The sequence below is a fragment of the Triturus cristatus genome, chromosome 1_2 (genome assembly GCF_964204655.1).
Source record: "Triturus cristatus chromosome 1_2, aTriCri1.1, whole genome shotgun sequence".
Taxonomy (NCBI): domain Eukaryota; kingdom Metazoa; phylum Chordata; class Amphibia; order Caudata; family Salamandridae; genus Triturus; species Triturus cristatus.
Genome location: NC_140580.1, coordinates 476,593,223 through 476,609,470, shown reverse-complemented (window position 1 = coordinate 476,609,470; position 16,248 = coordinate 476,593,223). Strand labels below are relative to the sequence as shown.

Sequence of the window (16,248 nt, the reverse complement as noted above, 5' to 3'; positions counted from 1 at the left end):
ATAAAGGAGCGCATTTGTTAGTAATAAGGTAGCGCGTAATAAACCGGGCTACCCGGAACTACAGTGTGAGAGGGTGTTGGGGTGGGCCCTGCGTGCGCGTGGGCTTGATGCAAGCGATGCGCGTGGCAGCGTGAGAGGGTGGAACAGTGAAAATCGTGAAACCACCATGCTCCTTTCCCCACGGTGGTGTTAAGAGATGCGATTTGGGACTATGAACGTTTTGATGCCAAGACTGTGTATCTATGTGCACGTGTGTGGTCCTATAGTGCTAACCGCCTTGGTGCAACTGGCTCGGTGCTATCATGGGCCCCTAGTGCAAATCGCCCAGTGACTCATCGTACCCTGATACCCGTCATTCTTTGCCCCTACTGTTTAATGGCTACATATTTCTTGGATTGTGGGCATGGCTGCCTGCATGTCTGTTCGAATTTCGGTAACAGGGGGGTCAGTAGCTGTGATTGCCTGTGTGCATGTATGCATTATCCATATGTGCCCGTATTCGGCGCGTACATACGCTAAGTATGTTGGCGTTGTCAGTGATTGCTGTTGACTAGGGTATTTCCCGCATGATTATCTCTTTACAAATATTATTAGTTAATTATAACGACACCTGCTGAATCACATCCACGCGCGGACAGGTCAAGAATACCTCTTGTAAGGGAGAGATTATGATGGATTGCATGTGAATCATAAAGCGCATTTTTGCAGGGCAGCTTGTTACTACCTGAAGCTACACAGTTGGGGTCTTTATGCTCTTGGGGATATGTTGCGTGGGTATTTTATCTAAAGACATATTTTTGCAGTTACGTTACTGCGCAAAGCAAGGAGACCAAAGCCCCTTGCTTATGCTCACGCTATTGGGATCTCGGTGACACCTTAGCGAATAGGTTCTCGGAATAGGGTAAACCCTTTCTGCGATGATAGCAAGAGTTACCTTGTGGGTTTTATCACGTTGGTGTTTAGTACTTTTGGATTTGAATGTTTACCAGGGGGGTAATACCGCGTGACTGTGACCGTGTGTTGCCACGTAGGTTTTACAAGTGGTTATCAAAGGGGATGTTACCGCATGGAGGGATTGCAGTGATGTTACGATATGGGCGTTTTTCTGGGGTATTCCCACGTAAGTGTTACCGCATGGGTTTTATCAAGTGTGCCAGCATGTATGTAACCATGGGGTGGTTAGCACGTATTATCATGTCCATCTTAACACGATTGCACAGGAGTAAGGCAGGAGTTCACTCAATCTTCCTGTGCCTAACAATTATGAATGTGCCCCTTTTAAATGCGAGTGGGCTGTGTTGGGTGCTCTCAACATAATGGCCTGCCCCTCTGCTAAGCGTAACGCCAAGTGTAACTAATACAAAAACTTGCAAATGAGAATTTCACACGGCTAGATGGCTGTTATTAATCACTGGTGATAATGCATAGCGAACTGAGGTTCCGATATATGTGAGGCCATTTCAGGACCAATTGTTCTGATTGAGTGTTTAAGGAGGATAGGTTTGCGGGTCAAAACACGAAAGTTAAAGCTAAACCATGCTTAGCACTCTCGAAGTCTCTCGGAAAATCTGGTGAAATGTTCTTCATGTTATGACACTAGCGCTATGCTAGATGTTCTAATTTGATTTCGCTACTTCAATGCTCCTCATGTAAAATACAATTGGTGTTATGCTAGGCGTTCTTACATAGAATTATGATTTCAATGTCCTCAATTAATGCAACTGGCGCTATGCTAGGCGCTCTCATTTCAAGTCAGGTTTCGATGTTCATTATGTAATGCAATTGGGCCATGCTAGGAGCTCTCTTTGAAAGTCAGTTTCAATGTTTCTTATGTAATACAACTGAGGGCAGGCTAAGGGGCCGAAATTATAAGTCGGTGATCGGTGTAGGGTTTTTAAACCTTGCATTGACCACAGACTGCTTCGGGTCAGTCACCAAGGTGCAGAGACGGTAGATTACCCATTATTCTCATGGTAGTGGCACAAATTAATCCTTGCGGAAACGCACATATCCCTACTTACTAAAGAGTGGTGACAACCAGGTTAGCTAGCTCTACTTGCTTGCCACATTTTGTCGTAGAACTTACTCGGGGAGTAGGAATGTGTCTGGTCAATATGAACGCAAAAAACTCAATGCTACACATCCAGGTGCTGACCATTATGTGCTACAGAATGGTCAAACATGTTTGTCAGATTGAAACATGACTGCTGACTGTTGGTGTCACATCAAGACGTTCCAAGCCGTGGTGAGGTCACATCAATATATTCCAGTCTTTGATGTCAGTCCCGCGAGGCGCCCGCCTCCGTCGGGTCACCTACATACATTTTGGCGTACGAATGATGGGTCCGGCGGGCCTAAGAATAGTATCGATACACTTTAAAAGCCTGTGGGGTGTGGGTGAAAGTGGGGAGAGTACAGTCTCGCGAAGTAGCGCTGACTTAAAAAATCGTTGTTGGGCACCTCACAGCATAAGGCACTAATCATTAATTTTGATTTTCATTTATGTATGCCTGGATCCACGCCTGATGCCTGGAAGAGCTACACACCGCTATGACTATGAGAGGTTGACAACTAAAGGGACCGGTGGAGCCGGAACGCGAGTGGCAAGCGGCGGCATCAAATGGAATGGGCGATCAACCCAGTGGTTCCTGCGGTGCTAGCCTGAGACAGTGCTCCATATGCTTCATAGCTGGAATGTGTAGTTGTCACTCATTTGTTGTTGCCATTTGTGGTAAGTCGGCAGTACGTCTGCCTGGCAGGTGTATACCTTCAGAGCTGCTCATGCATTATAGTGGGAGGGTATGGTTCTCACCCATTTATTGTTGCCATTCTTGTTATGGTGGCAGTTCGTTGCCTTGCAGGTGTATACCTTTACCGGCGGTATAAAACACAAGTGTTAGGGGCAGATGCGACGCATGAATTGCGGGGTCATGCAACGGCTAACTGCCATTAGGGCGCATGTCCACGCAGGCGCCTTTCAGTGCGGACATTGAACAGGGTTGGAATGCTCGATGTAGGGGGATAGGCTGGCACGGAGCTTATCCCAGAACGTTGTGCTTGGTTGCAGGTAGTTCACGGTCTAGGGCTCAAACGGCAAGCACATTCCTATGATGAAGCCAGCCCGTAGCATTATTATCCTGGAAATGTGGAGTGACCGGGTACGAAACTATTGCTCAGCACCCCTTTGTCAATAAATTGGTCACTAGGCGTGTTGGGATGTTGTGGTAGGGGCAGCAGTCAACACAGAACCTATCTTAGAGCAGATTGTTTCGGTTTCAATGGGTCACGAGGCCCATGGTAGGCTTATGGGAATTCTTTGGGAGCCTGTGGGACACTACTGGGTTAGTATCACAATCGTATAATCACGTCGGCAATGAGTGCCGGGCTATTTGAGTGGCCGGTTAACCCTGACTGTTTTACAGCATGGTGCTACTAATACTAGGGTGTGGGTTGCAACGTGTTACATCGCGATGCGTTCAATCAAGACCATTTAGTGGCTCCCTGGCGGTATGTCAACTTTGTCGGATGCAGTCGACCCTGGTATTTGTTTTATCACACACTAGGAAGGGGGGCACGGACCCTACGCCTGGGTAGAGCAGTTGGAATACTTCGTATGGGAGTGGGATAGTGACGCGTCTAGGCCGCGGTTCACCTCTGCATGGATTGCAGAGATTTCAGTAGGGAGGAAGCTTTTTACACCTGCGGACTATACTCACAGAGCCGAGAGCAAGGGGGTTTCCAAGTATCTTTTCTTGGGCGCAGTCAGTTTAGGGGGGTTTTTATCACTGATCTTCTGAAGAGACACTGTCCTTCGCCACAATAGTTCTTAGGTAGTGGGGTAACGGCTTGATACCACTAGGCAGAAGGGTCGTTCTGGAGGAGGTAATCTCCAAGGTTGCCTGGGTAGCACAAAGGTGCCAGGGCTGCAGCATAATCTGGTCCGATGGGGTGTCAGGGGGAACTGTGCTTCATAGAAGTCGTGGTTCATTCGACTAGGTTAGGTGATGAAATGGTGTGGAATGAATTTTCATAGGATGGGTCAGGGAATTGAGGCAGGGGCATGACCTTTCTGAGTTAGGATGGGGGGGCCAGATAGTCGGTCAACTATGCTGGCCTGTGGCGGTAAGGTCATGACTGGTGAGCAGTACATTTAAGGTCCTTAGGGGGGCGGCGCCATTCACGGATGGGGTCGCCCAGGAGGAGGGACAAGGGGTCTCTCCTAGAACTCCAGGGGCGGTACATCCGGTTGGATGGATGGGTGCGGGGAAAGGAGGGGAGTCACGCTTTCTTTAGGCTGGTTGGCCACCCCGCACTGGTATCGACGTCATTAAATGGCGCAGAGTGCAAGACCCCACAAATTGGAATGGAGTTCAGGGAACGTATGGGGGTAACCGGGGGGGGGAAGTACCCTCTCGGTAAGCGGGCCCTCTGCGCATGCGCAACTCCTACGGGAGGGCGTGGTTAATTGATAAGGATCTGACACCGGTTAGCGACCTTGCCGTAAGCCCAAATAGGATACGCAGAAAATAATTAATGTATGATTATGTCCAGATGTTAGATTCGGATAGGAAAACTATGTATTAGTGATAGTTTAAGGTTAGCCATCTGATATCTGTGCATATGAATTGTAATCAAATGTTGTGTTATGTTTCTGCGTATAATTGTGTTAATATTGTTTATTTCAAAATTTTAATTTTGTTTTCATATTTTAATAAATACGGCCGGGGGTTGTACGACCCCCGCCTCCAAAAAGTAATTACCTTCTCATGTCCCTCATTAGAAATGTGGTTTACGCGCAGGGGGAGGGGGAAATTCGGTAGTCCCTGACCATATAGAAAGGCGGGTGCCGGTATCGGCCCCGCCGCGGATATGGCGGGGCACCGACCCCCTCCCCCCCCCTCGCCTGTTCGTCCGGCCCGGCGGGTCTACCGCATCAGTGTGACGCGGTGGGAGCGCCACGGCCGGGATTGGGTGGCGGCAGGGAACCCTTGACCCGGAAGCAATTAAGGTGCTTCCGGGTCAAGGGGGCTGCGGGGGACAGGCCAGTTAGAACTGGTCTGCCCCCAGTGTTAGGATAAAGGGCCCGGGAGCGCGGGACACGGTCTCTTGGTCCCGCGCTCTCAGACAATCAGACGCAGCCCTTGGGGGGCTGCTAACTATTTGTTTGCCCACCCACCATCCCCTGTTGCAATAGGATCATTGGGTAATGAATTACGGTGTGGTGTTGTTTTGTTCCTTTGGTTTTTCCCTTTACAGGTTATTTATCGTCGTATTTATTGCTATTCCTTGGTCAGACAGTAAGGTCATGACTGGTGAGCAGTACATTTAAGGTCCTTAGGGGGCGGCGCCATTCACGGATGGGGTCGCCCAGGAGGAGGGACAAGGGGTCTCTCCTAGAACTCCAGGGGCGGTACATCCGGTTGGATGGATGGGTGCGGGGAAAGGAGGGGAGTCACGCTTTCTTTAGGCTGGTTGGCCACCCCGCACTGGTATCGACGTCATTAAATGGCGCAGAGTGCAAGACCCCACAAATTGGAATGGAGTTCAGGGAACGTATGGGGTAACCGGGGGGGGGGAAGTACCCTCTCGGTAAGCGGGCCCTCTGCGCATGCGCAACTCCTACGGGAGGGCGTGGTTAATTGATAAGGATCTGACACCGGTTAGCGACCTTGCCGTAGGCCCAAATAGGATACGCAGAAAATAATTAATGTATGATTATGTCCAGATGTTAGATTCGGATAGGAAAACTATGTATTAGTGATAGTTTAAGGTTAGCCATCTGATATCTGTGCATATGAATTGTAATCAAATGTTGTGTTATGTTTCTGCGTATAATTGTGTTAATATTGTTTATTTCAAAATTTTAATTTTGTTTTCATATTTTAATAAATACGGCCGGGGGTTGTACGACCCCCGCCTCCAAAAAGTAATTACCTTCTCATGTCCCTCATTAGAAATGTGGTTTACGCGCAGGGGGAGGGGGAAATTCGGTAGTCCCTGACCATATGTGTGCACTACCGATACGCTGTGCAAACCTCTCTCTAAAACTCTAGAACAGATAAGTCGTTAACAATGCTGTGTTTTTTAGAGAGGGCGGGAAAAGGTGAAATATATTCCATGTCTATATAAATGACTGGTCTATTTGCAAATATTTTTTAGGGCGTTCTAATGCCAGAGAAACTTTACCTGTTCTTTAGAAACCTATGAAAATAAATAAAAACACGGAAACAGTTCGTTTTTTTAGAAAGAACAGCTCACATCTGGCAAATCTTGTTTTTTTCATTGAACATCGTATCTTACATGAAGAAATGGTGGGCATTCAAGAAAGCTTACTCGTGTGTCTGCTTTATGCATCTTTGCTAATTATTCCAGTGTCGTAATGCCAGATACACGTTGTCCTGGCTGTTAGTACTTGTCTTGTTTGTCTTACCTCCTGGTCTGGTACTCGGAACAGCTACCCACATCTGTTCTCTTTTCATGCGTGTATTGAATCATTAAGGTTGTGAATAGAAAATGTTTTTTTCCAAAGCGGACTGAACGTTGCTGTGTAACTTTCCCATTGTCACATCCCTTTCATTCCGGTACAGCGTGCAGAAAAGAACGTATGTATTTTACGTATTCATCTTAAAATGATAAACGTAAGCCAGAACAAATGAACACAAATCCACACTACGAATTATATTGGCTCAATTGTTAGACAGCCCACGCCACGGTCATCATCCAATGAAGTGCGCGCATCCTGTGAGGATAACAACGCACACGAATAAACTTTGTTGTCCAATCATATTCCGGGCGTCAGTAGAGTTGCTATGCGACTGTCACTGGTTGAATATCTTACTCAGAAGATTCAAAAGTGTTCAATGTGCTTTATTATTGAACAAATATCCACTCCAGCAATAGTTACTACATTGCGACTTTACATTATGTAATAAAGCCAACATTAGTAATGAAACTTGTTTACCTTTCGTAGCAAAGCAATCATGTCTTTGGACCACACCGAGGCATATTGGACGGTCACTGTGCTGAATAATTGAATTAGAGATTCTACAGGGTTACTTGAATGGATGTCGTAAGGTCTCTAGAAAAAGAAGAAAAAAATTAAAGTATACAACAGTGACACCTGGGGAAAAACAGGCAGCATAAGAGAAGGGGTGAGGAAATATTAGTCTTTTTTTCGTACCCATCCTCGCAGAAGTTCAAACGCCATTACGCCCAATGACCACCAGTCCACTTCGAATGAGTAGCCAGTGCCGCCGTTCATGAATGAATGAAATATCTCAGGAGCTTTGAAAAAGGAGAAAATACATTTTATTAAACCCTTTTGTAGTTTCCAATTTCAGTGTTCCTTTGTTATGGGGATGTCATCAACAATACAAGGCATTTGGATCAGCTGGGTTTCCACTTTATTCCATGTTTAGGTCTCAGCACCAGACAGATGAAGTAAGAAGTTTAGATTTGTATAATGGATAAACAAAGTGAAATATGTAGGTAGTGCTAGAATGCAAATAATTGGCCAAATGTTCAAGAGAAACAGTGTGAGCACTGGATTGCAGAGTTTCCTCTGATCCCTGGTCAAGCCAGTTGGGTGATATGTAAACATCGTGACATTTCACAAACTCTCGCGGGGATCACAAGTCAAAGCTGCCATTTTGGATAGAGAAGATTGCACCTCAATAGAAAGAAGGAAATACTAGCAGGGTTGTAAAAAAAGAAACACCAAACCGAGTAAGAAGCACCACTGGCCTCAAAAATATTGGATGTGGAAAAAAGAAAAGTGTTTGTGAGAAAGCATGTTCCAGTAATGGAAGCTGAAGCATGTACAGGAGCTGTATTAGAAATGCAGATATAGAGAAGAGCACTCATATAATTTGTTAGAAGATGATGTAATAAAACGTCTTGCACAAAGAGATAAATAGTTCAAATAAAGAAACTCAAAGCATTAAGTAAAATGAGATGAAAGAATGTGTCAGACAAGGAATATGCTCACTTTCAGAGGGAGAAGAGAGAAATGTAAGGAATGAAAAAGGAAGAAAATTCCTGATGTTTTAAATTTGGAGGAAACTTGTTACAGTATTTTAAGAGGAGATGGGCACTGCCCCATTAAATACTAAGGGTGTCCTTAGTGGCTCGCAAAGGAAAGGTGTCCTTTGTGGTACAACTGAATATATACAGCATCCTGGGGGACGAAGTGACATTTGTCCAATTTTCTGAGATAGACTGTGATACATATTGTGATTAATGCATCCTCGATTTAAAAGAGGAAGATTAGGAACAGCAGGATTTGTTGGACGAAAATGCGATCATAAAAGTGTCATGGGTGTGTTGAAGGGTCCAGAGATATGTTTAGTCCAAATTTAATAAAACATCCCCTTAGTACATATTGGTAGTCTGTAGTGCACTTTGGGGGCTCGATAACAGAGTGAATTTACAATCCTTAAGGCAAGGATGTGAGAGCCACTATGAGAGCAGAGTACTTGAGATCCAATATTGAGGATAACTTTGCTTTTTAATTAACTTTCAGCCGCATTACACACCCTTCTGTCTCCTTATTACTGGCTCACGCGCCGGGAGACTCCTGAGTATCCGTGCGCGCTATAAATACTTAATAACATAACTTAAGGTGTGTATTCTACTTAATTATTGTTCTTGACTATAAGGGTCAGTGTCTTGTTCATGATTGGATGGCTTTGCTATTTATCTCAGTTGTCTGTACCTAATTCAATGATTGTCCTACATACTTGAAGGGACTCTTATTTTATTTGCTATTGAGCAATTGAGTGGGATAGTTTGTGTTTACTTGATTACTTCTCTTCTCCGCGCACATATAGCATGCTCTCTATTAACTTCTCCCAAGCTCTGTACCTCGCTCCCTGTTCCTTTTATCATCCCTCCATCCCACTCCCTGTGTTACTTTATTTTCATTATTTATTTATTAAGTATTTATTAAGTGTTGAGGGCACCTGCAAAATGCCACTGCTTTCTTTTTTTTACACTTTGCACACACTTGTTTTTCACTTTTTCAACATATTAATTTATCAGTTCATATAGCCATCTGCAATGTTAGGGCAGTAATTTAAGAAATACCTGTTATGCTTCACAGCACACATGCGAGCAGGTCATCATGCATGTATGCACATGTGTCACAACACATGAATGAGCATCAATGTCTATTTTAGAATGGGTTTTCATAAATGCTTGCAGGTGTTGGTTGCAAGAAATTTCCAAATATGAGGACCCCTGTGTTGAGTAAGTCTACATCAAACCTCTTATCCCTCAGAGAATAATGTGCCATTGTTTGGAAAAGCAGTGAAAGATGGGAGTCAGCTATTTATTTCATTGTAAAAATAGGTTTAGATTGAATTTACCTTTTAATACCTGCTAGAAATTCACAAAGGGATTCCTGGTAGACATAAACATTTGACAGGGGCAGAGACCTGTGCCATGAGTGTGGATCCCTCACGCAAGGGATGGTAAGTGGATGTTCTAAAGCATGATTTGCCTTAGGATCTTGGGAATAGCCTCAAACAATTAGGTTCGTGGCCATTAAAAAATCCACTCTCCACCCTAAAAAGGGTCATACACTTACTCCCGTACAGGGCTGGAATAGCTCCTATTTCAGGGTGGGGAGATAAATGATCAAACCCAGATTTGCTAGATGTGGAGGTGAAGGGGCTTCTCCCTGAGGAATACAAAGAAAAATATGCATTTACATAGAAGGCGCCACTTCTCCTGTACTGAGTGTCTGCCACAGAGAGCCGCCTGTATGGAAAGTAGCGCAACTTACTCATCTCAAGGAGCTTTGCAGGCTTGACTCCTGGAATTGTTTGTGAATTTCTAAAAGTCATAAATCTGCAGCTGCATAGCTATGGGTGCAGATTTGCGAGTCTTTTTGTGATACAGGCCCATTGTATTTTCTCATTGTTTCCATTAGTATTTTGGTAAGTAACATTTAGTGCAACAATTCCAAATATCGATAACAGCTTTTGTTGTCAACCAATTACAATACTGCACTCTAAAAATGTTTTATTGTTCTGAGCAAGAGCAACTCATTCAATACCTACTGATACAAATGTGCTTGGATGTAGGATAACATACAAAGCTAAAGCATTAATCTTGAAACTAGAAACAAAGATGTACTTGAATCATACACAGTGAAGAGATGAAATACATCAGTGTCAAAATCAGTGCTAAAACTCATGAGCAGCATCCACTGGGCAAGGGTATGGATTTGCTTCTAGTTTACCTTGTGCTTCATTAAAAGTAATTACTAATAAGGAATAATTATAGGAATTCCCATCTTGTTTTATCTTAGGGAACTTTTCCACTGACCCCATAAGAATTGTATTTGTCTGGGAGAAAATCAGAAAAGTCTCCATTTGGGGAATAGGAAGCGTAGATCTTTGTTTCCTAAAATGGCAAGAAGTGAATCTGCCCCATTCAGGGTGAAATGTGGTCCTACTGAACAAGCCAATACACAACCTATTTCCGTAACTCATGTTCACTTAGCCCCTAGCCCAGCAGAACCAATGCTTCCATCATCATCTTATTCAAGATTGAAAGCGCATCATATATTGAAGGCATTTCTACAGATTTGCTGTGTCGCTGAATAGCTTGTGCATTATTTGAAGATAAATTTGAGAGGTTGTTTTGCACTCGGCAGTCTCAACAGCAACTGATTATCAGAATCCTACGGTCTATATAGCAGAAAAAGATTTTAAAAAATGTCAAGAGTCCTACTAAATTGTATGAGCTCCACTCAAACGCTAAGCACAATGCTTGTCAGGATAAACCACAAAAGCCACTAAGTAAAGCTGTGCTTAAACCTCTCGTAGCCTGACACAAACATAGTCCGTCTTAACTTTGAGTGCTGCATAAACACTTTACACATTGCCTCTAACAGTAATAAAGTAAAAACACAAAACAAGAAAATCCAAACCATTAGACAAATAGAGTTGATGGTAATAAAAAAACCGACCCCAAAATGACCAAAATCCAATCTGTAGGCTGGTGATATGATTTGATTTAAGTTTTAGGTGGATAAGCGCCTAAAAGCACAAATCACCACTCGCCGTTATCTGGTCATGCTGGCACAGGGTAAAGTCACAAGATTAGGTCAACTGCGATAAAGTGCAGGTCGGATACAGGGACCAGGTTAGTCCCACAAAAGTGTTGCCTTCTCAAGTCTGGCGTTAAGGGTGCGTTCGCATTGGTGGAGGTCACAAGGAGGAGGCTGTCAGCGTGAGGAGAAGGTCAGGCATCATGGACGGTCTCTGTTGTACCATAAAGTGCCGGTCATTGCTGGAAGTTCACATTGGCAATAAGTGTGGGCTATCACTGTCAGCGAGAAGTGCAACTCTGGCTGGAGCTTTACGTTGGTCTTCATCATGGTTGGTCAATTCTCGGCCCAAATAGGTCACTTTGCTGTCACGAAGAGCACAAGTCTCTGTATTTTCACCTTTTCCTCAGGAGGAGTGCCGTCTGATGCCAGCCAAGGGCCCATGGGGGCATCTCTTGGGGATCAGGACTCACTCAAGCAGAAGCCAGCAGCAGGGCTCAGGCAGGTCTAAGCAGATTCAGTTGGTGCTAGACATCTGGGCAGTTTCAGGGAGGCCTCTGGAAGCATCTTGTGTACTTTTTTCTCAAACAGGACATCAGCCAACTAGTCCTTGGAGTCACTTCTGGAGAACCTGGGTTCAAGGCAAGCAGATCCTATCTTCCTACTTCTAACAGCAGGGCAGCTCTTCTTCTGAATCTTCCACAGGTCTGGGAGTGTTCTGATGTTATCCATAAAGATAACAAAAAAGTCTACTGCATAGGGCAGCAATAACATTGCAGCAGACACCAAATCCACATGAATGTTATGAATTATGGAAAGTACAAACGAAATATTTACAATATACAGGCATCTGAAAGAGCAGGCAGGTATTGTTGTATTATCCGGTTAAAGATCAAAGTTACCTTGTGTCAGCAATGATGATGACATAGAAGTGAGTAAAAATTATGGAAGTGTAGACAGCTTCTTTAACTCAGAGGAAACAATCTTTAATCTAGACCCACACTTTAGAAGATCCTCAACACTATACGTTTAGAATAGAAGAGAAAAGTAACTCTGTTCCAAAACAAACAGATCTTTGTAACCTAAACTGCTGGTAGCATTCTTGAGAAGATCCAAACCGATTGCTTCCAACAGTATTGTTGAAAATACAGTGAAGGAACTCCATTAAGTATATAGAGATAGAAGGAGCAAGTCACAAACACAAGAGAAACTCAGGACCATATTTATTGTTTTTTCACTCAGCACAACACAGCAAGCCACCTTGCTGTGCGGAAGGGATAGGGTAGGAATGTGCCGTATATAACATTATACGGCACACTCCTGTCATTTCCTTGCACTGGCGAATGCTTGGCTGCCTAGCACCAATGCAGGCAGCCTTTTATCATGGTGCAAGGGTGCCTGCATTGTAGGTACTATTGTTTTTATGCAGAAAGGGATGCCTTCCTGCAGAAAAAAATCCTGAAAGGTATCTTCCTCCTTATATGTGTGCTGCAGAATGCAGCATACATAGAAAGAGTCAAAAAGGAAGACACATAAAGATATTTCTCCCTGTTACACCTCCACAGGGGAGACGTAACAATTTGATTCCTTCCCAGGTCTACCACTAATGGTAAATGTAGATTTTTCACAGCCTGCCGGGCAGAAAATCTGGATTTTATTAAGGACACGGAGGCTAAGATTATGCAAATCTCCTTTATTGCGCAGCTCACAGCAGCAACAATGAAGAGATCTAGAACTTCAAAACATTCCAACAGGATATATAGTCCATGACAACGTAGGCATCTCCCTTCTTTGTGCAGCGAACAAGATAGCTTCGAACAATCAAACTTAATAATCTCCTTGAAGTAACTTAATGAAGACAACCGGAAATTCTCTTGAACATTTTAATCTGAAAAGACAGAAGAAGAAATAAATTATATTCCCAGGGAGGGAACAGTAGAGGAGGGATAATCTTAGCCTCCGTGTCCTTAATAAAATCCAGATTTTCTGCCCAGCAGGCTGTGAAATATCTAAATTTTATGGCATGACACGGAGGCCAATATTATGCAAGTTTAAAGTGTGTTCAAGACATTATCAATAACATTTGAAACAGGTTTAAAGTAACATTTTTTGAAAATGGACTCATTGGACCAATCCGCAGCTTTAAGGATATCTTGAAGGCTACCACCCAGCATAAAGGCTTTTGAAGCTGAAGCTCCTCTAAGAGAGTGGGCCCCAAAAAAAGAGATGTCAATCCCTGCTTCTTTCACAACATCCTTAACCCATCTAGCTAAAGTGGGGGAGGAGACTGCTTTATGTGGAAACCTGTGGGATATTAATAATTGATCGATAATGCCTCTTAAGCTTGATGTTCTTTTTTCATATTCTAACAAACACTTAACCACACACAAAGATTCATTCTCAGGAAAAAAAGGATAGAATACAGAAGATGACATAGTCTTAGTTCGTCTTTTAAGGAAAAAACAAACTCCCTCAGGTTGGAAAGCCCTGGAAGAGTTATCTAATGCTTTAACATCAGACGTACGCCTGAAAGAAACAAGGCACAGTAAGACGGTTAGTTTGTAGGATAGTTTTTTAAGTGAGAGAGTTGAGTTTTCACCCCAATCAATGATTAATCTAAGGACAACCCTTACATCCCACAAACTAGAATATTTGGGCAAAGGTGGGTTTAAAACCCGCATACTTCTCATAAGTTTTTTAGTTAATAAATTTTGACCTACTGAGATACCATCTATTAAGCAGTGGCCAGCTGCGATGGCCGATCTATAGACGTTAACGGTTCGATAGGCCAGAACTGACGCGAAGATTTCAGCCAAGAAGTTGAGAACTTGGACTACATCAGTTGAAACGGGATCGTAATTCCGTCGAAGGCACCAACAAACCCCTTTACGCCAAGCCAATCTATAGGCCTTCCTTGTTCCAGGTGCCCAGGATTCAGACATGAGTGTGAAAGCGCTCTCCGAAAGTCCCGGGAGCTGCCATTGTCTCCTGAAATCCTCCATGCCATCAGTGACATGAGTCCTTGAAGAACAAGGGGGTGACATTCTCCCTGAGGGTCTGTGATTATTTCTTCGAAGGAAGGAATGAGAATTGGAAAATCCACACTCATTTCCAACATTATGGGGAACCAGGCCTGGGATCTCCATAGGGGGGTATAACTACTACTATTTCCTTGTTTCTCTGAATTTGAAGGAGAAGACGTGGGAGCATGGCAAAAGGTGGGAAAGCATAGGGTCTCAACCCAAGCCAGTTCTGGAGGAAGGCATCTATCCCCAAGGCCATGGGATCTGGTCTCCAGCTGAAGAAGTTGCGGAGTTGAGTGTTGAATCTGTCTGCAAACAGGTCTATTCCAAATGGACCCCACAACGATTGGATCTTCAAGAAGATTTCCCTGTTGAGTTTCCAGTTGCTGGAATCCCTGAAATTCCTTGAGAACCAGTCTGCTACCCCATTGTTCAATCCCGGAATATGTTCTGCAATGACTGAAATGCCTTTCTTGAGGCAATACGCCCAAAAATTCTTGGCTAAATCGGATAGACCTTTGGAATGAGGACCTCCCATTTTGTTCACGTATCTTACAGCTGATATGTTTTCCATGCGAAGCATGACTGAACACTTCATCACGTTCTTGGTGAAGCTCTGGATTGCAAAGGATCCTGCCAAAAGTTCTAGGCAGTTGATGTAAAGATCCTTCTCTCGGGGCGTCCAAAGTCCCCCCGTTGAAGAGTTGCCACATGTGGCCCCAACCCTCTAGGCTGGCATCCGATTCTATTACTAGGTCCGGATCCTGCCCGAAAATTGCTCTCCCGTTCCATGCTTCGGCATTTCTCAACCACCAGAGTATTTCTTTTCTGGAATCTTGATCCAGGGAAACTAGTTGGGAGTAAGATGGATTCGTCCTGAGGGCTTTGGCTTTGAGTCTCTGAAGGGCCCGATAGTGAAGAGGACCCGGATAGATAGCTTGGATAGTCGAGGACAATAAGCCCAGAATCCTCGCTAGACTCCTTAGGGGGAAGTGATGAATCTTTAGAATCTTCCTTAACTCCTTCCTGAGTTTCCTTACCTTTTCTCCTGGGAGTTTTAACTCTGCAAGGACTGTATTTACCGAGAAACCCAGGAACTGTGTCTCCTGGCTTGGAGTTGTTAGCGATTTTTTGACATTTATAACGAATCCCAGATGTTCCAAAACCTTTATGGCAAGACTTGTGTGTTGGGAAGCAACCTCTTTGGACTGAGCCATTATCAAAATATCGTCCAGGTAGAGGATTAGTCTTACTCCTTTTCTTCTCAGCCAGCAAGCTTTTGGGCGAAGGACCTTGGTGAAGCACCAAGGGGCTGAAGAAAGTCCGAAAGGGAGACTTGAGAATTGCCATAGTTTCCCTTTCCAAAGGAATTGGAGGAACTTTTGATGAGGGGGCCAAATGGGGATGGTGAGGTACGCATCCTTGAGATCTAGGCGAGTAAGCCAATCCCCTTTCCTCAAGACATCCCTGAGAAGGTGAATTCCTTCCATCTTGAAATGACGGTAGACCACCCATTGGTTTAAGTCTTTTAGATTTATGACGGGTCTCATCTTTTTGTCTTTCTTTTCCACTAGAAAGATGTTGCTGACAAAGCCAATCTCTAACCCCTCCCGGATCGCGCCTTTGGCGAATAGGTCTCTTACTTCTTGGGTCACGAGGGCGGAATCTTTTTCTGAGAACCGAATTTCCCGAGGTAGGGTTTCCTGAAGGGGTAGGTGAACGAAATCTATTTTGAAACCCTTCACGGTGTCCAGTACCCAAGGGTCTTGAGTCACCATGTTCCAGTTCCCAGAGAAAAGGGCTAGTCTCCCTCCCACCTTTATAGGGATATCTGAAAGGTCTTTGGTTGCACTTACCTGAAGAGAAGGATCTCTGTCTTTTTTCCCCTCTGAAGCCTCTTCCGCGGAATCTTTGTCTTTGGGGAAAGAAGGATGACTGGGATGAAAAACCGGATTGTGGGAATCTTGTTCCCCGTCCCATGTAGGGTCTTGTTGAGAAATTTCCACGGCCGGGGAATCGACCCCGCATCCTCCCGGCCCGGGTAAAAACTCTATTATTAAAGACTCTCTTTATATCTTTTTGTGATTTTTGGATGGAGTTAAAAACTCCTACGTATTTGGCCATTTCCTTGATAAACTCATCTCCGAAGAGAAGGCCCTGAGAGGAAGC

The 16,248-nt window shown here is 44.2% G+C and overlaps 1 protein-coding gene across 1 annotated transcript in view; it reads right to left on the bottom strand.

Annotated features, from left to right (window-relative positions):
• The window catches only part of STK32C (serine/threonine kinase 32C), a 1,482,079-nt gene that overhangs the window by 158,602 nt on the left and 1,307,229 nt on the right, over positions 1-16,248 (bottom strand). Inside the window, exons 7-8 of the mRNA XM_085606199.1 lie at positions 7,181-7,284; positions 6,962-7,078 (exon numbers count right to left, since the gene is read on the bottom strand). Of these exons, the coding sequence (XP_085462325.1) occupies positions 6,962-7,078; positions 7,181-7,284 (221 nt within the window). The remainder of the gene's footprint in view (positions 1-6,961; positions 7,079-7,180; positions 7,285-16,248) is intronic.